The sequence below is a fragment of the Oryzias latipes genome, chromosome 3, assembly GCF_053564925.1.
Source record: "Oryzias latipes strain Hd-rR chromosome 3, Olatipes_Hd-rR_3.1".
NCBI lineage: Eukaryota > Metazoa > Chordata > Actinopteri > Beloniformes > Adrianichthyidae > Oryzias > Oryzias latipes.
The window spans coordinates 42,194,045-42,221,542 of NC_136239.1; the positions used below are offsets into that span (position 1 = coordinate 42,194,045).

At 47.5% G+C, this 27,498-nt stretch overlaps 1 protein-coding gene across 3 annotated transcripts; it reads right to left on the reverse strand.

Moving 5' to 3' along the window:
- Positions 1-1,489: 1,489 nt before the first annotated feature.
- Positions 1,490-23,433, reverse strand: bnc1 (basonuclin zinc finger protein 1). 3 transcript variants are annotated; one of them, XM_078944779.1, is made up of 5 exons: positions 23,399-23,433; positions 11,291-11,393; positions 10,566-10,801; positions 6,584-8,559; positions 1,490-5,399 (listed from the first exon to the last, which is right to left on the reverse strand). In XM_078944779.1, the coding sequence occupies exons 3-5, from the start codon at positions 10,710-10,712 to the stop codon at positions 4,610-4,612; spliced, it is 2,913 nt and encodes a 970-aa protein (XP_078800905.1). In that variant the 5' UTR covers positions 10,713-10,801; positions 11,291-11,393; positions 23,399-23,433; the 3' UTR covers positions 1,490-4,609. The 3 variants fall into 3 exon arrangements, with proteins under 3 accessions (XP_078800905.1, XP_023809573.1, XP_078800904.1); XM_023953805.2 differs by lacking the exon at positions 23,399-23,433 and adding an exon at positions 17,755-18,015; XM_078944778.1 differs by lacking the exon at positions 23,399-23,433 and adding an exon at positions 14,807-14,923.
- Between the last annotated feature and the right edge of the window lie 4,065 nt (positions 23,434-27,498).

Consider the following 27,498-nt stretch of genomic DNA (forward strand, 5'->3'; position numbering starts at 1 on the left):
CTTGAAAAGCGCAGATAAATCCAATCCATTATTATTATTATTATTGATGTAGCGTAGCAGCTTTGATTAAAGACCTGCAGTTCTTGATGTTTTTTACGTGTTCTTATAGCATTTTTCTGATGATGGACATTGCCTTTTAGCACATAAGCTAAAGCTAGGAACTGCTTGACTTTCATGCATGGGTTTTGCACCAGCGCTAAAGGAGGCTCAGAGGAGAGTTTTTCACAGCTGCTCGGTGCCCGGGTCTCGTCTCTGGGTTGTCGGGCTGCAGAAATGTTCCTAGAAAGAAGAGCGGCTCCTGCCAAAGTGGGATGGATGCCATGAGACCGAGCTTTCCCCAAAACGTGCTCCAATTGTCCACAAAGCCGACAGCGTTTTCTGGGCACCAGAGTAACGACCTGGCTAGCTGGTTTAGCTTCCACTGTGCAGAGCCGTGATTCTAACTGCTCTAGCCTGGCCTCCAAGTCTAACACAAGACTACACTTAACACACCTATCTACACTAAAGGAGGCAGGATCCTCACTGAACATATGGCACATGGGGCAGGAAGGAGGAGTGAAATCAGAAGAGGTAGAAGCCATGCTAAGTGCTAAGCTAAGCTGTGTTTAGCTAAGGAGAAGCTGTTATGTCGCGAGTCTTGAGTAGGTGGACAGCAAGTGGTTAACAGTAGTTTACTAAATAGTAAGCTAAAGGTGCTGCTTAAAGAATGTTCATGTGAATATTAAAACAGATAACACTGAGTTAGAAATTAGCTATCAGGCTAATTCCTAACAGGAGGTTCAATTGTGGGTGGGACTGTTGGCATAGAGCAACCTGCCCCCCCGTCACCGAAAGCTCTGTTTTACGCTCTGCAACTAGCTTACAGCCCCAAGCTAACATTAGCAGTGCGACTAACATGGTGAGCAACATTGAAGCTATCCAGTCGTCCAGTTCTGATCCAGATTCCAGCTCAGACGAGGAAAACAAAGACGGTCATGGATCTGTTTGCCTGCAGGGGGATGATCAGAATGGAGCTGTTTTTTAATTGATATGTCCTCATCAGAAAAATATTCCAAGAAACAACATGTTAACACTGAAAACACAATATTCACGAGAGCGGGTCCTTCATTGTTCTCAAGCTAATTTAGTGTTTTCGAATTTTTAACATTTACACTGAAAACGAATAACTTATCATTTATACAGGTCCATCCATCCATCCATCCATCATCCCATTTTCCTGACCTTCTAAATACTTCTCAGGGTTGCTGGAGCCAATCCCAGGCAATTCGTGGATGGTTCCCTCGTCCATCGTAAGCTAGTTGTAAAGTTTAGTCATTCTGATTTAACAATGAATTGTTTTCTTAATTTTTTGTATTTTATAGCAGTCTTTGTAATAATCCTAAATCAGATCGTTATTTGAGCTCCATTTATAAAGATGAAAGCTAAAAGCTTTCACTTAAAACACAATCTGTTAGCTAGAGTCTACAGAAGAGAAGAAGAAAAAAGAGTCTTTCAAACATATGGCTTTTTATTTAATCTGAAGGAACAATGCAACATTACTGAAAAAGACACAAACATCTATCACCACATATTGTTTATGGAGTCTCTCTTTTAATCTAATTAAAATGGAACCAAATGGTCTAAAATCTTTGCTTTAAATACAGACTGAAAAATATACAGAATGTGGAAGAATACAAGACAATGATTCATGGGGAAATCATCACAAATGTACAACACAGTGCTCTCGTTTGATCATGAAAACAGAACAGTGAAGGAAAGAATATGTCAGTGGTAACGTATCCTATTTAATACAGTATATTTTTGGTGTCTTTGAGATTAAAATTCACTCTATTCACAGAATATACAAATTCATAAACATGTTTAGCAGTTCTGGTTTTCAGGGGCCTCTTTATTAAAGAGCGTTTTCAATGAAAACTATCAGTGTTGGACTTGTTCACAGTTCACAGCTTTTTGCTGCTCATCCCGCCAGGCAGCTATGAAAGACTCACGACACTAGAGCGACGCCTTGATCAAGTATTGTCCCTGGAGAAAATTCCTTTATCAACACCTTAAAAATGCACCTCTTCAGTCAAAAGATTATTGTCCAAACTGTTTCCAAGTGAGTCTCACCCCTAATACTGCTGTTAGCCTCAAAGGGACTGAGCAAAGCCCCTCAACGCAGACCCCCACTTTCTGCACCCCCCTGTCAGCTCAGGAAAATCTTTGGTCATGGTGACAAAACTTGACAGATCAAAAAACACACTTTCCATCAAACTCACAACACTGAAGCTATTGAGAAAAATAAGTTTAAATGACAAAATGAAGGAGACATGCTACTTTACAAGTGCTTGCATAACACGAACTCATGATCAAACTCTCACTGAGACCGAACATGGAAAACCAGTCCTCACAAGTTTCATTTGAAGGTTGAGACAAATTTAAAAAAATACTTTACAATATTTCATTGTTTACTGATGACAAAATGAATAAACAGACACTTTTTCTGATTGTACTTTTTTTTGTGTGTAAACGGTGACAGAGGATCGAAATGTTTCCCATAGAAACTGAAAAAAAAGCCTCCCATTGATGCCCCTCGTTGTGTTGTTTTATCCAAATATGTCTGTATTTAACATCTAACGTGATGCAACATTTACTCAACAGAGGGAGCTGTAAGCTAAAGCTTCCAGGGTTGTACTAAAGTGCATTAACAAAGGTTAGCTTCACTAGCCTACAACTGGCTAGTTAGCTAAAGCCTTGTTTGTAACTATTTTCATTGAGAGAAGGGACTATAAAAATATAAAAACATTGATTGCCACAGCAGAGATCTAACAAGAACTGATTTAACATTTTTTCTATTTCAAAGGGAACGTTTCAGAGCTCAGGATTCACTGTTTTGGATTTGTTCTAAACAACATGGCTGTTTGTCTACCGGCATTCCAAACTGGAGGTACCAGCTGGTTCCAAGAAGCCAAAATCCCATTGACCTCTACAGAAAAAAGAGCTGTCACTCAGTCATTCTGTTGGTCAGAATAAACATTCTTGCTCCGACACCTTTTTTAAACATCTTGATGATTCTCATTTTTTAAATATTTTTTCTATAGTTCAAGTTAGAAACTGACCAATCAGACGGCTCAGTAAAAGTAGGAGGAGCCTGCTGGTCCCCACATTCAGAACGTTTGATTTCATGTGGCCCGCTTTCAAGTGGCAGGGGTGTAGCCTTTCAACAACCTAGAGTGGTTCCCACAGAAATGTTGACAGTCGATGACATCTGCCAATGGTGTCATGTTTAAAATGTGGGTGTGGCAAACGTAAATATTTGATGATGTGTATTTTTAATGTTTAAATAAATCAAAAATGTCTGTGTGTTTAGGTTTAGCCAAATGTCATCAGGAATGTGTCCCATATCTATACTAAACCAATGGTTGCATCTGGAAAAAAATAGCTTTAAGGCCCGTACACACCGGGACGAATATTCGCCAGGCGTTATTCGCCAGCGTTTTTCGCCACGTTTTTTGTGTTCACACCCAGGCGATTTTTGCTGACGATGAGCCGAGCGAACATGCAATTTCATTCCCTGACATTAGATGGCGCTTAATGTAAACAGAAATACTCCTGTACACAAGGTGGCGCTGCGCAACTTTACGCTTCTTAAAGTCGCTTTTCACTCAGAAGAAGAGAGCAAGTATTTACGCGCTTGTCAGAATCATACAAAGAAAACATGAATATTTCAAGCACCAGTAGCTCCAACTGGTGCTTGGTTCGGGGATATTTTAGAATGTCCGTCATTATTTCTTCACGGCAGTGTAGACGCTACTTGGCGTCTATCTTCTTCGCTGGTATGTGTGCTCAGCAAGGCAGTTTTGTGTTTGAGCCCCCAAGTTGTGTTTTACTGTAACTTCAGAAGCTCCAGACACGTGTGCAAAAGCGCCATTCTCATTGGTCGAATAGATTTCGACGCGACGCGTCGAAAAAAAAGAACGAACCCGAGGCGTTTTTTTTTTGACGCTTTGACACGTGGCGTTTTTTCGCGCCGGTGTGCACACTCTCGTTGGTGCCCTTTGTTTAGTCACGAGGCGTTAAACGTCGGCGAAAATCGCGGGCGAAATTCGTCCCGGTGTGAACAGGCCTTTACAGCTATTACCCTCCAACCCAAGTAGAACCCAATTCATTCACTTCCACTACAGAACTTGATGTTGTGCATGATGTTAGTAGTTGTCTGAATTTGGTTCTTAATTGAGAACGAGGCAAATCTCCCTAAATGTGTCTCATGCACCAATGGGACTTATTTAGCAGTTTGCACTGTAACCTGTGCTGTTTTGCAGGAAAACTCTCCGCTGTTTTTGTCACAAAACAATAAGACTTTAGACTTTTCTCTGGCATTCTTTTTATATGCCCATTTTAACTGGTTGGCACAGCAAAAGGATTTGCAAGGTGACATGGCATTTAGCATTTTGGCCATACTCCCTGTGCAGGAAACGTTGTGCCTTCGTCCAGGGGGCTTGGGTAACCGAAATACCTCATTTTAAAAAGTGCAGTTTATCCAGCCTTGTTTCTGAGCCCCAGAATAAAAACAATGAAGGATCAATTCATGTTCAATCAAACCAAGATGATGCGCAGAGATCTGAGCTTGTCACTCCTGACCTACAGTTGGACCTGAGCTCATAGAGAGGTTCCTGTGGAGGTTGGGGTTTTGGCTGTGCCGGTTCCTGCTCCTTACAGAGGAGAACGATGTTTCGCAACCTGGGACTTTACATTTGTGGAGAAGTCGAAGATGGACAGTCTTGTAATGGGCCCTGAAAGTGCCCTTGTTGCTGTAGACTTTTTGACAAACATGGCACGTAATTGGAGATCCTGTCACACCTCCCTGAAATCCACTTTGCCCTCCCCCACCACAACCAAGGCTCCTCTCTCCACTAAGTGTCAGTTCATCGTCGTCGAGCCTCACCTCATTGTTTCCATCGCAGCTTTCATCACTGTCCTCCATGGGGATGACCTCTTCATCCTCTTCAGGTCCTTCTCCCTCCTCACTACCGACTCCATCCGAATCCCAGGACAGCTGAGCACTGCTGCTCACACAAGGTGGAGCAGCAGCAGAGGTGCTCAGATCCAGGACTGCTCCATCATCAGCACTTGTGTTCCTTTCTCCTCTCCCCAGTTCCTCCATCTCTCCTTTAGGAGACGACTCAGTGCTTTGTGCAGCAGGCGTCTTGCTCATTGGGAACACTAGACCCATGCGGTTGTGCCCCCTAAAGATGACAGACGTTTGACAGGAGGGGTCCCGGGGTAGATCTCTGTCTCGCTGTTCTAGATCAATGGACTCTCTGTTTCTACAAAAGGATGAAGATAAGTAGAGGGAGCTGGCTGGATTCAGGGAGTCTTTGGTCAGCAGCTTGTGGTGGAGGTTCAGATTTGTGCTGTGTCTGCAGATAAAGAAATCCGTAAAAACAGTTAGTTCTCACAGAAGAGAAATTAAGTTCTTTGTGTAACTACAAGTTTTTTCCCCTTTTGTTAGACAAATGAAGGATAAAGATTAAGTTTACCTTGACATGTTTCAACGGCTGGCCTGCTGTCTTCCTTTGAAGGTTTTCTGGGTGTGTACTTTGTCATCCACGTGGGATGTTCTTCTTTGAGAACCACGACCAGATAGAAGCAGTGTGGTTGCTCAGAAATACCTGACATGTTGTCCAGTGGGCCATGCCCTTCATGAACAGCTGACTGTGACACATAACAATTGCCAGAAAACCTTCTGAGGAAGCATGCAGGTCAGTGGTCGAGACATCACCAACCAAAACCACATCTTTACTTACTAAAGAACTAAAAGTATGTCATTAGTTTTCTTGTGGATTCTCTGTATCTTCAGCTATTGTGAAACCAAAAACTGAAGGATCAGGTTAGAAAAAACGAAATGCTTTCTCACGTTAATTCTAGAGCTGGACAGGAAAAGTAAATCCTGGTAGTTAAGCCTTCATATGCAGCTTCTGACCTCACAGCAGTCATTGTGTTGAGAGCTGTTCTATCTACAGTAGAGACAGGCAACAAGGGGCACATTCCCATTTGTTTTCTGACAAAACTCTGCCCTTGTAACTTCTGTTCTGGTGGACACACCCAATACAGGTGATCAGCAGACTGGCCTTGGAGGACTGGGCCACCTCTACCCTAAAGCAAGTCTGGGATTTGCTGATAACTTAGCTCCTGGTGTTAGTTGTCTTAAGCCACATTTCTCTTAGCATCAACTCTGACTTGGCTCGGTTTAACTATACAAAAACGCAAGACTAGGTGGCATACCTGCAGTAGTTTCAATTTTTAGTACCCCTTTGCCTGCAGTTCTAAGCCTGGGATCTGCCTCATTGCCCCAAACACCGGGAGAAGCCTCTTTCCTATTTGCTAGGGGTTAAATTGGTACTTAGGTGTGATGAGAAAAAAAGATGGAGTAGAGAAACGACAGGTGGAGGTGATAAGAGTTAAAACTGCTAATGGGAAAGCGAGATACGTTTTGCATCTTTGTTGTGCCATAATCAACTATTGTCAAAAAAGACTTCCCTCCTTGACGGACTTTCCTGCTCACATCATAAGTTTATGACTCAACAGATCTCTGACGTCTTACCTGTCTCTACTTCTGCGTGAGGGGAAGGTAGCATTGCACCCGTCGACTGTGCACTTGTGCATGTCCTTGAGGTGGGCGTTCTGGTAGTGCATCTTCATGCTGAACTGGTCTTTAAAGTTCTTGTTGCAGATTTCACAGTGGGGTGGCAGGGTCAAGTCAGCCGGGGGGTCACGGTGGGTCATACTCGTATCACTGTGGTCACATTTATCGAGCCCCCCACGTTCTATGGACTGGAGACCAACCCTGTTAGTCAACCTGTAATCTTCTTCATCACCTTTGAGGTCAGGGATTTTTTCGGGTCCACACGGAGATTTTGCGTTCTCCTTGCTTGTTCTTTCTTCACCACCATTGGATTCTTGAGAAAGAAAGTTGTCACAGTGATTTTCTATCAGCCTGTTTTCAAAGGTGGGGGATAAGGAGTGGTTTGTTTCAGCATGCCTCTCCTCATTATCTTCTTTATCAGTTGTGTCCCTGTCTAAAGTTTGGTCCAGCGTGCATTTTGCCATTTGCTTTTCCTCTCCTGATTGTTCTGTGCTCATGTGTTCCTCTATCGGTCTACGCTTGACCTCGCCCTGTGAAGGGAGCTCATCTTCAGAGCTGCTCTCCTTGTCCATCTGCTCATCTTGTTCTATGGTCTCCTTCTCGATTTTGATTGGCATGCTGGACTTCCGAGACTTCTTCTTTGGTATGGGGTCTGCCAGACAGGCTGGTTTGACTGGTACAGAGGAGGACAACAGAGGGAGTGATGGTAAGGTTCCTGGGGTGTTGGCGAGTTCTGCTGGTGTCACAAGGCTTCGGTAGAAAGGTAAGACCGGTTGTACAGTTTTCAAGTTGGGGAAGAGGATTCCACTCTGGCCCACGCTGGGGAAGGTGCTGCTGTGGAGCTTGGGGCCAGGGTCTGCATTGCTCACCATGTAGCTGGGTGCTGACTTATGGCTTTCTGAGGAGCAGATGGAGAAGGAGCTGTTGTACTCGGGCCTCTTCTCTCCTTGAGAGCTCTCATCAGCGGACAAGCTGCCCCGCAGGTCTTTGTCTCGATTGTTTCGGTTCATAGGCATGTGGAGGCGAGGGTTGGGGTTGGCACTGTGGCGGTTGCGGCTGCGCAGCGAGCTGAAAACCATATTGCAGCCCTCAATGGTGCACTTGTGCTTAATCTTCAGGTGGACAGCATTGTAGTGGATTTTCAGTGTGCCTTTGTCATAAAAGGTTTTCTCACAAGCATTGCAGAACACACGCCCCTTTTTCAGAGAGCCTCCCCCTGACGAGGCCCCACCTCCTCCGCCCCCGTTCCTGTCCAAAGAGCGCAGTTTGACCTCAGGTGACATCTGCATAACATCAGAGCTCATGGATGGCGTGCATGGAGTGGAAGGTCCATCTGAGTAGTTGTCGCTGGCAGAGAAGTCCTCGCTCTCAATCTTTGTGGGCGGGGAGATGCCTTCAGTCAGCGTCTCGCCACTTTGGTCCACGTCAGCAGAGAAGGAGATGGAGTTGGAGCCCAGCCTGCTGTTCTCTGAGGAAAGGGAAAGAGGAAGAGGGGCGTCTCTTCTCAGATCCTGGTCAGCTCTTCTCTGACTCTCCATGGAAATGTCTCGGGTCTGCTGGTAATGCTGTTGCACCGTCCCAGCCTGCGCCCCCAGAAACGGCGCCTGCACCGAGCCCAACATCTGAAATGGAAGCATGAAGGCCATGCTGTTGAGGAAGTTCTCAAAGTGGTGCATGCTGTTGCTGCCGGTCTTCTCCAGCTTGGACGTGGAGAGGTTAGCGGACGTGCGGGGCGTGTTGCGCTCGATGAAAGTGCGGATGTCCGAGTTGGTGCGGGTGCTGGGAACCAGCACGGCCTGGCCCTCTTTGTCCTGCAGAGCCATGAGCTCCACTATGGATTTGGTTTCGCCAAAGCGGAGGAACTGCTGCAGCGTGGCGATTTCCTCCTCGAAGGTCATGATGGCCCAGCGGTCCAGCACCTTCCCCGCCGCATCCTGCAGCACAGTAGGACACATCATGAGATCCTCTGTGAGAGGAACGTGCTCATAAAGAAAGCTGGAAAGGTGGCAGCATGAGGCGTCCGGCGACAGGGATGTGAGCGCGGCCTCATTAGAGCGCCGCGCTTCATCTCTCAGGTCATTTTTCTTCATTTAGATGATGTGCCGGCAGAGCGCACACTGCTGTACACAAGTGCACGCAAAAATCAAGCACAGGCTCTTTGAAAGCCAAGCACGGCCTCATGCCATAACCGCCATTAATATTTCATCACAGAGCGTGCTGGCTCTATCTTAACAGAAAGGAGCTGAGCTGGAGCGTCTGATGGAGCTCTAATCGCAGGCTTGGCAGCAGCTTCAGTGCAGATCTGCAGCAAAAGACATAATATTTACAAATGTACGCAGCAAAGTCTGGCCACTTGCCTGAGCAACAAGTTTGTGTCGGGGGGGTTGGCGGCTTTGGTCGCTACATCACACCCCTGCTCCCGCCCCCCCGTCTTCCTCAGAAATTCTCTGTGTTTCTCAGGTGTCCTGCAGGTCCACGTTTAATAAAACAGACGTGCTCATGTTTTAGTCATGCGCTGCCAGTTGAAGGCGCTGCAGCTCATCGTCTGCGATCCACGCCGCAAATGACGCCGCAGATCCTGCTTCCCCGTCTTTTCATCCAAAGGTCTGTGACCTTCAGCTCCAGGCTGCTCAGAGGCAGAACGCTCTTCATCACTCCCTAAAGTCTGAGGAAGACGTCTCCAGTTTGCTCTGAGCTCCTGGAGGTGATGGAAGACCAGAAGGTTTTGGTTTCTAAGAACTGAAGCTGAAAATCTGGGCTCAGATTCAGATCAGCTCATAGTGAACCAAAATCCAGATTGTAAATTAAAAGAAATGTCGACCAAATAAAATATTGTTTTTGAAAATTAAATGAAAAAACCAGATAAAACGAAACTTTTTACTAAATGAAAACGAATGTTTCTCAGTAACAGATGCTCTTTTGTGTTTTCAACGTTTCTCTTCACTTTCAGTTTTCTGAGTTGATTCTAATTTTACGTGGCCAAGGGGGGGGGCTTTGAGCCCATTGGCCATCAGGAAGTGATTGGCATCTGGGGACAGATTTTTTTTATAATTCCACTTTCAAAAATACCATTTTCTTTCACATTTTAAACACATTTTTTTAAGCTGATCCTAATTTGAAAACCAACTTTTCCAACGTGTTTTCAAAATAAAAGCAGGACGGACCTGCTGGCAGCATCTCACCTTTTCTTTTTGGAGGGGGGGCATTTCAAGTCAGTGGGAGATCACGGTGAACACGCGTGTAAAAGACAGTTTGAATTTGAACTCTGTTGTTGTTTTAAAGCTTTTAGCCCTGAAGCTTTATCCAGTTTAAAACCAGTTGTTCCTGATGAAGAGAATTTTCCACTAAAGGTTCCAGTTTTGATTCAGATTCCTGAATCTAAATATTTTTATAAAGCAGGAAACTATTTTTCTATGAAAAACTTCTTTTTCTTTATGTCTGAAGTCGGTCAGCGGACCAATCACAGGCCAACTTCTGCTGATTGCTGAAACGAACTGCTGCTGCCTCACAAGCGCCCCCAAAGGTGTGTGAGAGTCCCCCCCCTCATGCGTTTTCTCTGCGTTTGTCCGCATGATCAATAGTTAATAATAGTAATAATTAAAGCTTATAGATGGTCATGATCCTGGCCACAGGCTGTGAAAATGCTCAGAGCAGCAGAGGAATGTGCATTTGGAGGAGGAAGAGGGGGGGGGGGGGTTCTGCTTAACTGGGCTAGAATTAATACAGAAACCATAAAAATGTTCATGAATGGACAGAAATAGATTCTCTGTTGTTTGGTCTTTATTTCGTCATGCCACCTCCCCTGAGTGACGGAGTGTTTCTCTCAGGACTAAATCTGAGGTGAGACGGCGACTTTAGATTTATTCGTCTTTGCATCAGAATGCAAACGTTTTCTTTAGTTTCCACGATGTTTCCTGTGGTTTTCTGCAGAGCTGCTCACCTGGAGCACGTATCCCCGGATGTAGTCCTGCAGGCTCCAGTCCAGGGCGTTCAGGATCTGGATCACCTCCTCCTGCTTCAGCACGGAGAACAGGCGGTCCAGCAGGATCTTCAGGCGGATGGGGATGGCCTGCGTGCCGTACAGCATCAGGCTGCAGATGTCGAACACCACGTTGGAGTGCACGATCTCCACCTGGCTGCTCTGGTACAGGTGGTGCACCTTCAGTTTGCTCAGAGCTGTAAGTTGGATTTCAGAGGGTTAAATTGAGCTCAAATGTGTCCTGAAGTGGAAGATGAAAGATGAAAGTAAAACCAATATGTTTGGAAAAACGTAAACACTGAAGCAGAAACAGCAGTGGGATGAGATTTGGAGTCGACTTGGAAAACTGAGATAAAACACCCTAAAACTCAAATAATGAATGGAGAAGAATTCCTGCAATAAATCTGAAAATAATGAATTACGGTTATGGGTGAAAACGTTTTTGCATTCATCCGTCTCCATCGTTAAGAATGTGTTTGAACATCCTGACTGTTTGGAACAAAGTGGAGCAGACCTTATTGTTCTGTAGCTTCTGTTTCATTTTTAAAAACCACATCAGAAGTTTTAGCTTTTACTCTACATTCAGATTTTTCTCTGCACCGTTTCCTGTCTGTCATCCATGTGTAAATGTAGCTTGAATGTTTTCGTAATTCTTGGTTTGATGTCAGTTAGCCTGGAGCCCTTACCATGAGCCACCCAGCCATGCTTGCAGTTCTCACACTGCCTCCTCTTCAGCTTCCCAGGTTTGAAGCCATCGCAGTTGCAGCTCCCCAACGTGCAGCAGATCACCTGTGAGTTCAGAAAAGAGAAACGATGGCTATCAATCGTGGAGATAAACTTGGTTTTGAACAGATTCATTGAAAAGAATAAGGCCAGCTTGTGTCTGGATTATAAATCACAACAATCCGATCAATAACATTTAGCAAAGGGTGGAGAAAGATGGTTAAGCATAAACTCATCCGGAAAACTGTCCAGTCTGAGGTTTTCAAGATCCCGGACAAGCCCCCACCATCTGTTTGCTTCTCCCTTATTCAGTTTTCTCTGATCTGATGATGGGGTTAACCCCCCCACGCACAACATCCCTGCTTAATGCTACAAGACACACCGGATCCACTATAAAGTTGTGATTAGAAACAAACGATGAACGGTTTGACGAACAAAGACGTAAGAGCGCATGCAGAAGACGCTTCGTCTTGTAGGAGCGTGTCCAGAAGACGCTTCGTCTTGTAGGAGCGCGTGCAGAAGATGCTTCGTCTTGTAAGAGTGCGTTCAGAAGACGCTTTGTCTTGTAAGAGCGCGTCCAGAAGACGCTTCGTCTTGTAGGAGCGCGTCCAGAAGACGCTTCGTCTTGTAGGAGCGTGTCCAGAAGACGCTTCGTCTTGTAGGAGCGCGTCCAGAAGACGCTTCGTCTTGTAGGAGCGCGTGCAGAAGACGTTTCGTCTTGTAAGAGTGCGTTCAGAAGACGCTTTGTCTTGTAGGAGCGCGTGCAGAAGACGCTTCGTCTTGTAAGAGTGCGTCCAGAAGACGCTTCGTCTTGTAGGAGCGCGTGCAGAAGACGCTTCGTCTTGTAAGAGTGCATCCAGAAGACGCTTCGTCTTGTAGGAGCGCGTTCAGAAGACGCTTCGTCTTGTAAGAGCGCGTCCAGAAGACGCTTCGTCTTGTAGGAGCGCGTGCAGAAGACGCTTCGTCTTGTAAGAGTGCGTTCAGAAGACGCTTTGTCTTGTAGGAGCGCGTCCAGAAAACGCTTCGTCTTGTAGGAGCGCGTCCAGAAGACGCTTCGTCTTGTAGGAGCGCGTGCAGAAGACGCTTCGTCTTGTAGGAGCGCGTGCAGAAGACGCTTCGTCTTGTAAGAGCGCGTCCAGAAGACGCTTCGTCTTGTAGGAGCGCGTCCAGAAGACGCTTCGTCTTGTAGGAGCGCGTGCAGAAGACGCTTCGTCTTGTAAGAGCGCGTCCAGAAGACGCTTCGTCTTGTAGGAGCGCGTGCAGAAGATGCTTCGTCTTGTAAGAGTGCGTTCAGAAGACGCTTTGTCTTGTAAGAGCGCGTCCAGAAGACGCTTCGTCTTGTAGGAGCGCGTCCAGAAGACGCTTCGTCTTGTAGGAGCGTGTCCAGAAGACGCTTCGTCTTGTAAGAGCCTGTGCAGAAGACGCTTCGTCTTGTAAGAGCGCGTGCAGAAGACGCTTCGTCTTGTAAGAGTGCGTGCAGAAGATGCTTCGTCTTGTAAGAGCCTGTGCAGAAGACGCTTCGTCTTGTATGAGCCTGTGCAGAAGACGCTTCGTCTTGTAAGAGCCTGTGCAGAAGACGCTTCGTCTTGTAAGAGCGCGTGCAGAAGATGCTTCGTCTTGTAGGAGCCTGTGCAGAAGACGCTTCGTCTTGTAAGAGCGCGTCCAGAAGACGCTTCGTCTTGTAGGAGCGCGTGCAGAAGACGCTTCGTCTTGTAAGAGCGCGTTCAGAAGACGCTTCGTCTTGTAAGAGCGCGTGCAGAAGACGCTTCGTCTTGTAAGAGCGCGTGCAGAAGATGCTTCGTCTTGTAAGAGCGCGTGCAGAAGACGCTTCGTCTTGTAAGGGCCTGTGCAGAAGACGCTTCGTCTTGTAAGAGCCTGTGCAGAAGACGCTTCGTCTTGTAAGAGCGCGTGCAGAAGATGCTTCGTCTTGTAGGAGCCTGTGCAGAAGACGCTTCGTCTTGTAAGAGCGCGTGCAGAAGACGCTTCGTCTTGTAAGAGCGCGTGCAGAAGACGCTTCGTTTTGTAAGAGCCTGTGCAGAAGACGCTTTGTCTTGTAAGAGCGCGTGCAGAAGACGCTTCGTCTTGTAAGAGCGCGTCCAGAAGACGCTTCCTCTTGTAGGAGCGCGTGCAGAAGACGCTTCGTCTCGTCTGTTCTGGTGAAAGTGCCTGTTGAAGATCGGCTCCCATCTGAGAGTAAAAGCTGTGGCTGTGTTGGATTTGGGGTCAGGTCTGGTTTCAGTCTTGTGTTTGCAAAAGAGTTTTTGTAGACTAATTTGTAGATGCAAACATGAAAAACTCAGCACATCAAATGTTGCGCAGACACGTCTGCAGAAATGAACTAATACCGATTTAAAAACAGATTTTTTTAACCTTTTTTAAATCATTTTTGTCTTTCGTGCTCATTCGGTTTTCTGCAGGTTTATCAGTTTTGGGTTTAGGTCCTTCCTGCGGTTCCTCTGCGTGTGAAAAGGGGGCAGGAATGGAGTTTTTTTAGGAAAGAACTCCATAGAAACTGGAAGCAACATTTAGTTGCATCAGTTTGGTTTGTGTTGGCTAAAGCGAGAATTTCAGAAACGAACCGGCAGAGTTGGGAGGAATCAGAATCCTGCGCGGTGCCTTGAGGAAGAGGCCGGAGCATCATCAGATTCTGATCAAAGCTGCTGTTGTTGGTGGTTCTGGCTGAAACCTTGGGGTGGCTGCGCAGCGCCTCCCCCTGCATCTATAATGCATGATGAGTGGGGTTTAGCAGACATGAGCAGCATGCTTAGCCGGAGCTCCGCTGCTCTCTGCAGACGAAGAGGAGGAGGAAGGTGCAGCTGGACAGGCAGGCCTCCTCCTCCTCCTCGATTAGTCCCCCTGGCTTCAGGCGGCGCTGGTCCTTGTAATCTGGGATCAGGCTGTTTGGCCTCGCGGCGACTCCTCGTCATTAAAGCGAATAAAGTGAGCAGAGATGAAGGTGGCGGCAGCTTTCTGGCCCGGGATGGCAGCGGTAACCTTCGGTCCTGTGACAGGAGAGGAGCATCCCTCAAAGACATAATCCCATCACCGCAGACCCAACACGGCCCAATTAGTCTAATCCCACCCCCCCACGGCTCCGCTGAATACACATCTCGGTCCTGCTCCGGTCCAAGCAGTTTATCTTCATCACAGATGGGTTCCACGCGGAAGCAGCTCCGAGCTGCATCTCTGCCTTGTTGTCACAACAAAGCTGCGGCTTCTGGCACTCACGCCCAGAACCGCGACCCGACCGGCGGCACAAATGATGAAAGTCTGTCTGCAGGAGCCACAGATCTGCGTCAAGCCCCAGCATGCACCTGGAACCCGGCGCTCAGTCCACTTAAAGAGGATCTGCAGCAGGAGAAGGTGTGACCACGCCCACAAATTGTTCCCGCCAAACTCCTCACTGACAGAAAAATGTTGGAAAAGTAAAATGATCTCAGGAAGGAATGTGAAGCTTTCACAAAAGCTAACCTCCTCACCTGAGATTTTCACCTTTCAGTCATGGGCCTCACAGTAATCGACACGTGGACGTGTTCAGGGCGGAGCCAGGACGTTTCTCCCAATCAGAGAAGCTGTTGAGTGAATGAAAGGGTTCAACTCCCAGAGCGTCGCCATGGCAGACCGCTCAGGCGCCGAAGATGTTCCCTCCACGCTGCAAGACTCTCATCAGTCTGTCACAGAGACTCAGATCAGACGTGACATCACAGTGACATCACAGTGACATCACACAGTGCTTTGGCTGAAGCCACGCCTCTTTGGAGTGTCGGAAACGTTGATTTTCTGGGTGAATATTTTTGTTTGTAATCTTCACGTGAACTGTCAGGATGTGCGCTCGCCGCTGAACGGCATCATGGGAGATGGATGCCTGTGGACGCTCTGCACACGTGCAGGTTGGGGCCGTCGTGGACAGTTTTCTCAGCGTTTCTGGTTCTCCTCTGGCTGTAGATGGCGCTCTTCGCTCAGATTGGTCTCTTTACCTCTTTTTCCTCTGAATTCAGAAACATGAGTGGAAACGTTCACGGATGGAATCAAATCGGGCTTTGCTAAAAGGCTCTTGATATTTCCATCAGGAACAAATGTTGGGAAAGTGTGACCCCACATTTTGTTGATCAGTTTCCTAAATGTTGGTAAGAATTTAACTTTCAAATCCAGATGTTCAGATTCGAGCGGTAAAACGATCCCCCAAAATGTTCAGTCAGTCAGGGATCGTCTCTGTTTGGATCCAGCTGAAAATGCCAGAGTAGATCAGGAAGTCTCTAACCGCTAACGTCTTTCACAGACAGACGCTCAGCCACAGCTGAAGGCTTCTGACCTGGACTGGGACGGCAGTAAAAAAAAAGATCAAATGTCATGAAAAAAACATGTATGATGTTCCTACGGTAACACATGATTGAAGGTCCAAAACACCTTTTTGTTTTTTCCAATTTAGGGGAGAATCAGCCTGAGATCCGAGGGACGTCTTTAAAAAAAATACATTCTAAAATAATGTCTTAACCTTTTAAAATAAAAAACAAATCACCTTATTTTAATTATTTTATTTCTGACAGAGTTAAGTCAAAAAACAACAGATAAACAAATATTTATGAATATTAATGTTTAAAGGCTAAAAGCACATTTGAACATATTGTTTGCTACATTTTTTAATCATTTCTTTACATTTTATATCCCATAAAGGAAGTTCAGGAAAATGTGTTTTTTATTAAATCAAATAAAAAATATTAATTTGACACAAAAGGATTTCTTTCCAAATCCAGAAATTTAGGAATTTGTTTTTGCTAAATAAAAATATTTGGAATTATTTAAAATTAATATAAATATTTGACAATAAAAATATGAATTCATGTATTATATCTGACAGAAATGGAGATGAAAACACCTGGAATTGGTGTGAAATGAAAAGACGGAACATCTTTAGCTCCGCGCACGTGCACACGTGCACGGAGCTGCAGAATATTTGCTCAGACGTTGTTTGAAAATAATTTAAATAAAAAAATGAGAAACGGCTCGGAGAGAAAAAGGTTCTGCAGCGGAGACGGATCCACCAGAGAGCCGGACGGAGCCGGACGGAGCCGGACGGAGCCGGGGGCCTGCGGGGGGCGGCGGCGAGCACACGCCTGTGTGTGTGTAGGGGTGAAGGCGGGGGGCCAACGGGGCCACAGCACAGCTGAAAGAGGGGGGCTGCCTCCCCCGTCTCATAAAGGAGCCGTTATGAAGTTCTCGTCCAAACTGCTCTTCATGTGACGAAGACGAGGAAGGAGGAAGAAAAAAAGTCATCCTGCATGGTGTCATGGAGGAGCTTTCTCCCCCAGAAAGAAAATGATCTGAAAGAATTTTCCCTCTGGACCTTCAGACTGAAGGTCCGCCTCCTGCAGGAGCAGAACCACCTGGAGTCCAAACGGACCCGTGGTGGTTCTTCTGTCCTGAACCAGAACCAGAAGCCTGTGACCTTCAGACAGGATCTACGGTAGACTCCAACTCCCTCCCTCCAGGAGTTTGCAAACACGCCTTTTAGGAGCAGCTCGGCGGCCAAGCAGTAGAGCGTTCACCCTGAATCTGGTGGGTTTGATTCCACACTCAAGGACCGAAAACTCTGAATCCGGTGGAACCCCCAAATGTCGGCACATTTCACAGCCGTCTTCTCCGTGAGCGTTTACCAGAAGCAGCCGCTCCATGTTCAAGCGGCACCTGAGCTTCAGCTGCTGCAGGAGGACGGAGCGAGAGCCGCCTCGCCGCCTCGCCGTCACGTCCGTCCGAGCGTTTCCTGAAGAGGCTTTAGGCCACAGAACTCTGCGTGAAGACGCACTGCTGCTGCAGTCAGCACCGGTTCTCATGAGGGGCACGGACGGAAACCTTTTTGGACGCATTCTTTAGCAGAAAGTTCCTTCTCAGAAACGCCAGGCAGACACTGCAGTAACACAACCAACACACAACAGCAGGACGCTGCCAGGATGGTCGCATTAACACGGGAGCCGCTCTTTAATTACCGGTACATTCCAACAGGCTGAGACCGACCGACCGACCGACTGACCGACAGACCGGGAAGGAACCACAGGATGTGGCTTTTAATCCACTCTAAACTTGTCAATAATGACAAAAAATCAAGTGTTTTTATGTTGTGTAATAAAGCCTAAATTATTGAATAATTCCAATAATTTCACATGAAATGAGCTCAAACTGCAGTAAAACAGAAGCAGAAAAGTGTGAAACTCAGGGAAAAAAGGAAATCTTCCACTTTGTTCAGGTTTGTTCAAATCTGCTTCAAAAATGGAAAAAAAGAGAAAAGTTTCTTGCGTTTGGGGAAGATTTCAGGAAGTTGGGATCATTTTTGAACACTTTCAGAAACCAGACGTCCAGCTTTTACAGCAAACTGAAGCTTTGTTTTTTCCTGCAGGACTCTTCAGAGAAAAGCTGAACAGAAGCGTCTTACCTCAGCCATTGTCATCTACTCGGACGTTTGCAGTGATGCTGTGGAGTTGGCCATTCTCTGCAGGTCCCACAAAGCAACTCTGTCCAACTCCCCCCGTCCGCTAAAGAGCCATGAGTCCGGCAGAACGGCGTGAGGCTCGGCTTTTGTCTGCTGCTGCTGCTGCTGCTGCTGCGATGCTCCTCCACTGCGAGGCACAGACTGAAACTGGGCACCGGGGATCGGAATGAGATCCTCCCACTCGGCTTTCTCACCTCAGGAGTCGCCTCCCAAACACACACGCATGCACGCACACGTGCACGCCCCCGGAGTCACAGGGCAGTCCCCTCACAGCTGGCTGGAAGAGGGCATGACACTCATCTTTCACAGAGATTTGATCAAAAGGAATCACAAAGGCTGCAGGCTCTCCTGATGCACTCAGGGGAGACTCTCCCTTTTCTCCCCCCGCCTGAGTAAATCAGCGCTGGGCCTCTCCGTGCACGGCCCAGCGTGTGCGCCTGATTCACCTTAACACGGCGCCGCGAACAGCCTCCATAACAAGTCATGCCTTGTGCCGTCAGGAATGTGTGAGTGTCTCAGGAAGAGGGGGACTTCACACGTTCAAGAACTCCATCTGGGGGGGTTCTGCTGGAACCAGGTCCACAAGTCCAAAACCTCCATCTGGGGGGGTTCTGCTGGAACCAGGTCCACAAGTCCAAAACCTCCATCTGGGGGGGTTCTGCAGGAACCAGGTCCACAAGTCCAAAACCTCCATCTGGGGGGGTTCTGCAGGAACCAGGTCCACAAGTCCAAAACCTCCATCTGGGGGGGTTCTGCAGGAACCAGGTCCACAAGTCCAAAACCTCCATCCGGGGGGGTTCTGCAGGAACCAGGTCCACAAGTCCAAAACCTCCATTTGGGGGGGTTCTGCAGGAACCAGGTCCACAAGTCCAAAACCTCCATCCGGGGGGGTTCTGCAGGAACCAGGTCCACAAGTCCAAAACCTCCATCTGGGGGGGTTCTGCAGGAACCAGGTCCACAAGTCCAAAACCTCCATCTGGGGGGGTTCTGCAGGAACCAGGTCCACAAGTCCAAAACCTCCATCTGGGGGGGTTCTGCAGGAACCAGGATACCCTCCAGAGGAAGGTCTCCTGTTTGTTTCAGCTGAAGAAAAAAGAACGCCAATAAAGAGAATATAAAGTCGATCAAACTGACAAAGAAGTTGAAGTTATTCGACACAGACCACCAAACGCCTAAAAGGGTTTTAGAGACGGAGCTGAATCTGGTTTCAGAGCGTTCTCACTGGCTCTTAATTCCGATCAGCCAAAATGGGAAAGACATTTTCTGGGACGTCGTTTCTGCAGAGCGGCAGGAGTTCATCAGAAATTCACTTCTGAGTTGTGGGCGGGACTGCTGCCGCGGAGGAACTCCCCCCCCCCCCCTTCCCTACACACTGTGGCCCCGCCCAGCGTATTTTCTACGTCACAAATACGATCTTTTCCAAGTTACATTTTCTTTTTCTACTGCCTCTGATTCAGGATTTGAGTAAAGAAACACTCCAACGTGTCGTTTTAGTCTTCATTTTCTTTATATTTGTCCACCGTCATCAGAAAATGCTACAAGAAGGCGCTAAAAAGCCCATTTTCATGGGAGCAGGTCTGGAGAGAGAAAAGGTCAGAAAGGTCGTTCGTGTTCGTGACGGGTGTAGATCAGGACGCCTGAGAGGACCGGCGTCCTGCTGGACGACGCTCCTGGTGGAGGACGTTCGTCCCACAGTGGCGTTGGAACCTTTCCCGCCTGGAGGGAGGCGGATCAGGGAAATGAAAGTGACTTTTCCAGGTGAAGAGGATCTGGCGTGCCATTAAGGGCGTAATGACAGGGCGCCGCTGCGGTGTTTTACTGAGCCAAGTGTGTGTGTGTGTGGGGGGGGGTACACGCTCAGCCGCTGGAGCCCCGTCTCCCCCTCCCTGCAGGAGGAGCGCTGACGGACGCGCAGGGCGGCGGCGTGACCTGCTCTGCGGCACATGGAGTTTATTTGCCATGGTTTCAGCTGCAGCCCCCTCCCGGGGGCACGCATACGTCTGCGGCGCTTCATCCCGGGGAGCAGCGATCTGACAAGCACCGCAGACCTAATCCAGGCCAGGTCTGAGGCTGCGTTTGGAATTCACCCCCCAGGTGTGGAATAAATACAAGGCCAGTAAGCAGATCTGCTGCCTGAAGGACCGCAGGGGAGCGCCGGGCTTACTGAGCCTGCCATACGTGCACGGCCTGATGGGATATCTTTTATCCAAATATGTTAGTCCTAACATTTGGGCTGTTGGCGCAGCTTTGATGTGCCTGCAGACGCATGCAGGCTAATGCGGGACGTGGAGAGCCGCATGTTTATCTGTTAGCAGAGCTGCCTGGCACAGTTCTGATTGTCAAGTCAGGGGGTGTTACTCGCCTCCAGGTTGAGAAAGGTTTATGATTGGGGGTGGAGTAGTGGGTAAGTAACTCCCTTTGCCCCCCACGGCGCCTCTGAGCAAGGCACTGGGTAGAAAATGAGATTATTTAAGACAAACGTTGGGCGCTGCAGAGGCGCTCGGCCAGAGGAAGTTTCCTCGGCTCAGAAATAAAAGTTTAGAACTTTTCATTTAAAAACCTTCCCATGGTGGAACCCCCCACCCCCCGCTCCTCCGCCTGGGAGCTGAGGGAGGCAGACCGAACGTACCTGTTCAAACCTGCTGTGTAATTTGGGGATTAGCAGAAGCTTATGTGGCTAAAATCATCAGAGCTCTGCTCCTGACAAGAAAAGGGAGAGGACCTCACTGCAGATCAGCTGCAAGCGTCGCTGTTTTTATTCAACACATGATGCTGAGAAACAATTCAGAGGATTCAAAAAAATCATGACAGGTTTTTAAGAAAGTAGATGAAAAATACGGAGGCAGACCGATGGATGGCGGTCATGATAACCCCAATATAAAGAGAAATGACAGGTCAAAGTTAGACTAAGAAATCTCACTACTGTTTTTATAAAAATACACTTTATTGCTGCCATTTTGTTTGTAGTTTTTAATTTTTTACAGTATTTAAACTATTACAGTGTTGTATTTTTTAATAGTCTTTATTCCACGGTCCGGGGGAATGCTTGATTCTGATTGGCTGCTGGGTATGCGTTAAAAAGTGATAAACCACAGTGATAACCGCACGGTGAAAAAAGAAGTTCCGGTCAGCTAGCTTAAATGTTTTGTATCACTGCGCCGCTTCTTTAAAACAACCTTTTGCTTCATCATTTGGACAAAAACAAGCAGTTAGAAGTGAACTTTCTCTCTGAACTGATTCTTTATTCAACCCATCGGAAACATCAGCATCACATATATATTGCTTTATATCGCAGAATCTTTACTGCAGTGGTGGTGCGGCGATGCGTAACAAATAGTCCGCTTTTTGTGAGGAAAGCGATCCGAAATGGAAAAAAAACAAAAATTAAGGACTAAAAACTGGTTATTATTCATGTGTAAGTAACCGTGGTATGAGCGGGTTAATGGCCTTTGAAGTGTGCATTATCACTTTTTAACGCTTCGTGTCGGACGGTTCAGGCTTCCACGGTGTGCCTTAGAAAGTGATAATGCACACTTAGTCAGCCATTAACCCGCTCATATAACAATTAGGATTAATTTTACCCTGACAGCAGCACATTCCAGTTCCTTTCAAAATAAAACGTGTCCTCCTAAAGCAGTAAATTTAGTTGCACGTATTATAAAGCAACGTCACAAAACTAGCATCCTGTTCTTCTTTACAATGATCGCCTTTCTTTGGTGCAGGTCAGCTGTTCAGATATGTAGATTCCTATAGATAACTGATCTCACTGCCTCAAAGCTGTAGAGCAACTATGATGAAGACTTGAGGATTTTTGATGGTTTATCGCCTCTGTTGGCCACAGAGAAAACGCCCCGCTGTAAATGTGGCGCCGGATCGAAACGGCGTTCAACACTGGCGTGGATTTCCTTTAGAAACTGCTCTTCCTGGGTATTTTTAGGCCTTTTAGTAGGATTGTGCTGTGATATAAATGTGGAAGGTTGTGAGTTCAAATCCGGGCTCTAAAAGTGGAACCCCGTGCCCCCCTGCTTGACGTTCAGCAGTAAGGGGTGGGGGGTTAGACCACCAAGCGGTCCCTGAGCTTCTGCAGGGGAGGGGTCTAATGGGACTTGAACTTCATTCTGCACAGCGCTCCACCTGAGGCTTGCTTGTCTTGTCTACGAGTCGCATGGTAAACTTGGCAATGTTTTACGCCGGATGCCCTTCCTGACGCAACCCTCTTAAAGCAACCGGGCTTGGGACCGGCACAGAAGTAGAGAAGGGAACAGGGAGCAGCCCGGAATCGAACCCTGGTTTCACGGACGGAAGGCGCCGCAAACCAGCACGAGCTAAACCGGCTCCCGATGCGCTCCACCTGAGGAAGGTGAGGAAAACGATGAAGAACGCCCTCCTGGAGCAGCAGCTGATTGTCTGTGATCTTTAACTGTGTAAACACGCTGAAGAGACAGAAATGCTGCTCCTTTCTAAACGGATTCCTTTTTTTCTTCACCAGGTGATGAAATCAGCAGCGGTGAGGAAGACTCTGATGAGACGCATCAGGAACATCACAACCCAGCAGTGCTGAAGCAGCAGCAGGACAACCAGCAGCTCTGCTGAACGGCAGCGTGAGAGGAACAACCGCTGAGGGCCGCAGCCGTTCTGCACAGGAAGTGAGGGACCAGAGCTGGCTAGAGAGCATTTTCACAATAAAAGGCTGACGTGGGGAGAGCAAAATTCATCTGCAACTGCTTTACTGCATTTCACAATTCAACAATGGTACCTTCCCTTGTCATGAGAGGGACCGCAGACACACCTGTGCTCCCCTTCAGGTGCAGCCGCTCCTCTTCAAGACAACCCAGAAACCTGCAGAACCCACATGGGTCAACCCCCCCTCTTATGGGTGACTAACGCTAATGGTGTCCAGGAAGCAGTGGGGGTTCAGTGTCTTGCTTACGTTAGGGATGATGGAGATCCATGCGTCCAGCCCTCTTCTGGTCCCACCAGCAGGGTTTCCGGATCTTCATTTCCTACAGCAACAACACTTTCCACGGCACCAAACCCATGATCAGGAGTTGGTGTTCTAGTGTGACACACGTGGAATTTTACCATGAAAAGTGATGGCAGTGAGAGGTCACGAAAGCTGGACTGAACCACGGAGAAAAGCTGCTGGAGGAGCAGAGGAGGAACTCAGCCGCTCAGGTTAGAGGTGCTCTCACAGTCCGAACACCACCAGCCTCATGTTTATTCCTGAAAATGTGGAGCAGCATCACATGCTGGCAGGAAGAAAAGGAAGAGGAGAGCAGTATCAGCATGCAGCGTGAGGGAGGTCAGCACTGCTCGTGTGTGGGAGGCGCCGGGCTTTCATACAGATTGGTTTTTATAGAAAACAGCCGTGGTGAGAGCTGAGCTGGCCACTGAGTGCACTTCAGATGTTCACAGAAGACCAGGCCGTATTAGTGCTTACTATTAATATATTCTTCTCTCAGTTAGTGAGTAAACTGGAGAGCACATTAAAGTAAAAACGAGTGGATGAGCGTGATGGGGATGGAAGCACGCATGTCAGATGTCACATGCTAATCTGCTGCATGTTCCTGCTCCTTTTAGGTGTCACCTTTCAGATCCAAACCGTCCTGCTCTTGAGCGCTCGCCTCGCCGTGCGCTGCTGTTCCAGACACTCCTGACCTTTTACCCACTCAGCCTCGGAGCAGAGAAAGCAGCCTTTCCTCCACGACTGACGGCCTCGGCAGCATCAGTGGAGGATTGACGGCTACGGGGGAAAATCACTCATGATGAGGGCAGGCAGACACCACGCTCGGGATTGTGGGTATTCACAGAAAAATAATTATGCTTTAACAGAAACTCATTGGAGAAAAGCTAATAGATAAAACACTGTCCACCACAGTCTGTGTGTCTGTGTGTGTGTGTGCGTTTGTTTACCTGCACTAGCGGGACAAATGATCAGAATACACGCAACACTGGAAGGACATTTTGAATTAGTAGGACAAGTGTGTGAACGTGTTCATGTATGGGTGTGTGTGAATGTGTTCAGGTGTGTGTGTGAATGTGTTCAGGTGTGTGTGTGAATGTGTGTGTGTGTGAATGTGTTCAGGTGTGTGTGTGTGTGTGACTGTGTTCGTGTGTGTGTGTGTGTGTGTGTGAACGTGTGCGTGAACGTGTATGTGTGTGTGAATGTCTTCAGGTGTGTGTGTGAATGTGTTCATGTGTGTGTGTGTGAATGTGTTCATGTCTGTGTGTGTGAATGTGTTCAGGTGTGTGTGTGAATGTCTTCAGGTGTGTGTGAATGTGTTCATGTATGTCTGTGTGAATGTGTTCAGGTGTGTGTGTGAATGTCTTCAGGTGTGTGTGAATGTGTTCATGTATGTGTGTGTGAATGTGTTAATGTGTGTGTGTGTGTGAATGTCTTCAGGTGTGTGTGTGTGTGAATGTGTTCATGTGTGTGTGTGTGAATGTGTTCAGGTGTGTGTGTGAATGTCTTCAGGTGTGTGTGTGTGTGTGAGAATGTGTTCAGGTGTGTGTGTGAATGTGTTCATGTGTGTGTGTGAATGTGTTCAGGTGTGTGTGTGAATGTGTGTGTGTGTGAATGTGTTCAGGTGTGTGTGTGAATGTGTTCAGGTGTGTGTGAATGTGTTCAGGTGTGTGTGTGTGTGTGACTGTGTTCGTGTGTGTGTGTGTGTGAACGTGTTCAGGTGTGTGTTTATAAATGTGTGAATGTGTGTGTGTGAATGTGTGCGTGAACGTGTATGTGTGTGTGAATGTCTTCAGGTGTGTGTGTGAATGTGTTCATGTGTGTGTGTGTGTGAATGTGTTCATGTGTGTGTGTGTGAATGTGTTCAGGTGTGTGTGTGAATGTCTTCAGGTGTGTGTGAATGTGTTCATGTATGTGTGTGTGAATGTGTTCAGGTGTGTGTGTGAATGTCTTCAGGTGTGTGTGAATGTGTTCATGTATGTGTGTGAATGTGTTCATGTGTGTGTGTGTAAATGTGTTCAGGTGTGTGTGTGAATGTGTTCAGGTGTGTGTGTGAATGTGTTCATGTATGTGTGTGTGAATGTGTTAATGTGTGTGTGTGTGTGAATGTCTTCAGGTGTGTGTGTGAATGTGTTCATGTGTGTGTGTGTGTTCAGGTGTGTGTGTGAATGTGTTCATGTGTGTGTGAGAGTGTGTTCAGGTGTGTGTGTGAATGTGTTCATGTGTGTGTGTGAATGTGTTAATGTGTGTGTGTGTGTGAATGTGTTTTGTGTGTGTGGGTGTTCAGGTGTGTGTGTGAATGTGTTCAGGTGTGTGTGTGTGAATGTGTGTGTTCATGTATGTGTGTGTGTGAATGTGTTCATGTGTGTGTGTGAATGTGTTCAGGTGTGTGTGTGTGAGTGTGTTCAGGTGTGTGTGTGAATGTGTTCAGGTGTGTGTGTGAATGTGTATGTGTGTGAATGTGTTCAGGTGTGTGTGTGTGTGTGACTGTGTTCGTGTGTGTGTGTGTGTGTGTGTGTGTGTGTGTGTGAACGTGTTCAGGTGTGTGTTTATAAATGTGTGAATGTGTGTGTGAACGTGTATGTGTGTGTGAATGTCTTCAGGTGTGTGTGTGTGAATGTGTTCATGTGTGTGTGTGAATGTGTTCATGTGTGTGTGTGTGAATGTGTTCAGGTGTGTGTGTGTGTGTGTGTGTGTGTGTGAATGTGTTAATGTGTGTGTGTGTGTGTGAATGTCTTCAGGTGTGTGTGTGTGTGTGTGTGTGTTCATGTGTGTGTGTGTGTTTGTGTGTGAATGTGTTCATGTGTGAATGTGTTCAGGTGTGTGTGTGAATGTGTTCATGTGTGTGTGTGAATGTGTTCATGTGTGTGTGTGTGTGTGTTCAGGTGTGTGTGTTAATGTGTTCATGTATGTGTGTGTGTGAATGTCTTCAGGTGTGTGTGTGAATGTGTTCATGTGTGTGTGTGTGTTCAGGTGTGTGTGTGAATGTGTTCATGTATGTGTGTGTGAATGTGTTAATGTGTGTGTGCGTGTGTGTGAATGTCTTCAGGTGTGTGTGTGAATGTGTTCATGTGTGTGTTCAGGTGTGTGTGTGAATGTGTTCATGTGTGTGTGAGGGTTTGTTCAGGTGTGTTTGAGAATATGTTCAGGTGTGTGTGTGTGAATGTGTTCATGTGTGTGTGTGTGAATGTGTTAATGTGTGTGTGTGTGTGTGAATGTGTTCATGTGTGTGTGGGTGTTCAGGTGTGTGTGTGTGAATGTGTTCAGGTGTGTGTGTGTGTGAATGTGTGTGTTCATGTGTGTGTGTGTGTGTGTGTGTGTGAATGTGTGTGTTCATGTGTGTGTGTGTGTGTGAATGTGTTCAGGTGTGTCAATGGGTCTAACTTTGATTAAATTCTTTATTTTTTCCTGCAGACTTTGGACTCGTTCTTTGTCTCTTGTCTCATTTCCTGGTTGATCTCTTAAAATCCCCTTAAATCTGCTTTTAACGTTCCTTTGGTGGTTTTTGTAGTAAAACAGTTTCAGTTTCATGAAGGTTTCGGATCATTTTTGCGTGTGGATTTCTGTCCATCAAAGGTTTCATGTCTTTAGTGCAGGTCGTCAAAGCTTCCTCCAAATCTTCCCTCCTTTTCTGCCCGGCAACAGAATCCGTCACAGCCATCACTGAACTGTTTTCTGGACAGATTCTTCCAACATTTCACGTTTCTGCTGTTGGAATCCAGTAAATCTTTTGTTTTTGTTTTTGTTTGGTTTGAGCGTTCAGCCCCCCCCCCCCCCCCCCCCCCCCCCCCCCCCCAGCGTGGCAGAAGCAGAGCTGCCCTCTTTCTTCTCTCCTCCATCCACCCGCCCCACCAGGCCCTCCCAGGAGTCTGGTATTGATCAGACATGTCCACATTAGAGGGAGGGGAGATGCTTTTATGATAATCCACCCCCCCCCAGCCGCCACTCATAATGGCTGCATTAGACGCTCATCCCCTCCGCACCCGACACCTGGCCCTCAGTCTCTTCAGCATCACTGTTTGCATTACAGCACTGCCTAATGGGTCTGGGGTGGGGGTGGGGGTGTTGGTGGGGCAGGAAACTTTCCAAGAGTTTCCAGTAGATGAGGACCCAGTAAGGAGCCACTGGAAAGGTCCGGTGAGATGGTGATAGATGGCACCCCCGCTGAAGAGGGGGGGGGGGGGGGGGGGGGGGGGGGGGGGGGGGGGGGGGCTGGAGGTGGGGGTCCATTACGGATCGCCCTGTCTGGCCACTCAGCTGATGGCTAACCAGCTCTGGGAAGTGCAGCTCTGTGCGAGTGAGTTCTGCCCAACCCGGTCCTGGATCAATGCGGACCCCCCCCCACTGTTTTCCAGTCAGGACGGCGGACGTTTTCTAGACCGACTCCAAGAATGTGGAGTTCTGCAGAACTGAAAGAAAAGCTGAAGGAGGAGAGCCACCTGGACACCATCAGTCTCACTGAAGGTAAACATCTCCGACATTCCTCCTGACGCGCCGGCTACACGGGTCAAGGGTCACAATGACAAACGAGTGACCCGGGAGCCCTGAGAGGCCAAGAGAGGAGCCTCTGGAATCTCTCAGCAGGACACAGACACACATTCAGTCACTCGGGAGCCACCAGGCTGGAAAATGGACCTCTGGGTTTTCAGGGCCGCTCTGCAGGGCCCGACCCGGGGCTCCACCGGGATGAACGTCTGCTCAGGTTCTACCAGCAGACTCGGAGA

What these genes read in the sequence shown, in the direction of transcription:
- bnc1 (XM_023953805.2), bottom strand. An exon ending in TCCGGGGATACGTGCTCCAG is followed by an intron (nt 8,560 to 10,565) that starts GTGAGCAGCTCT and finishes ACTGTGCTGCAG; the next exon opens with GATGCGGCGGGGAAGGTGCT. An exon ending in TCACGCAGAAGTAGAGACAG is followed by an intron (nt 5,400 to 6,583) that starts GTAAGACGTCAG and finishes CTTTATCTGCAG; the next exon opens with ACACAGCACAAATCTGAACC.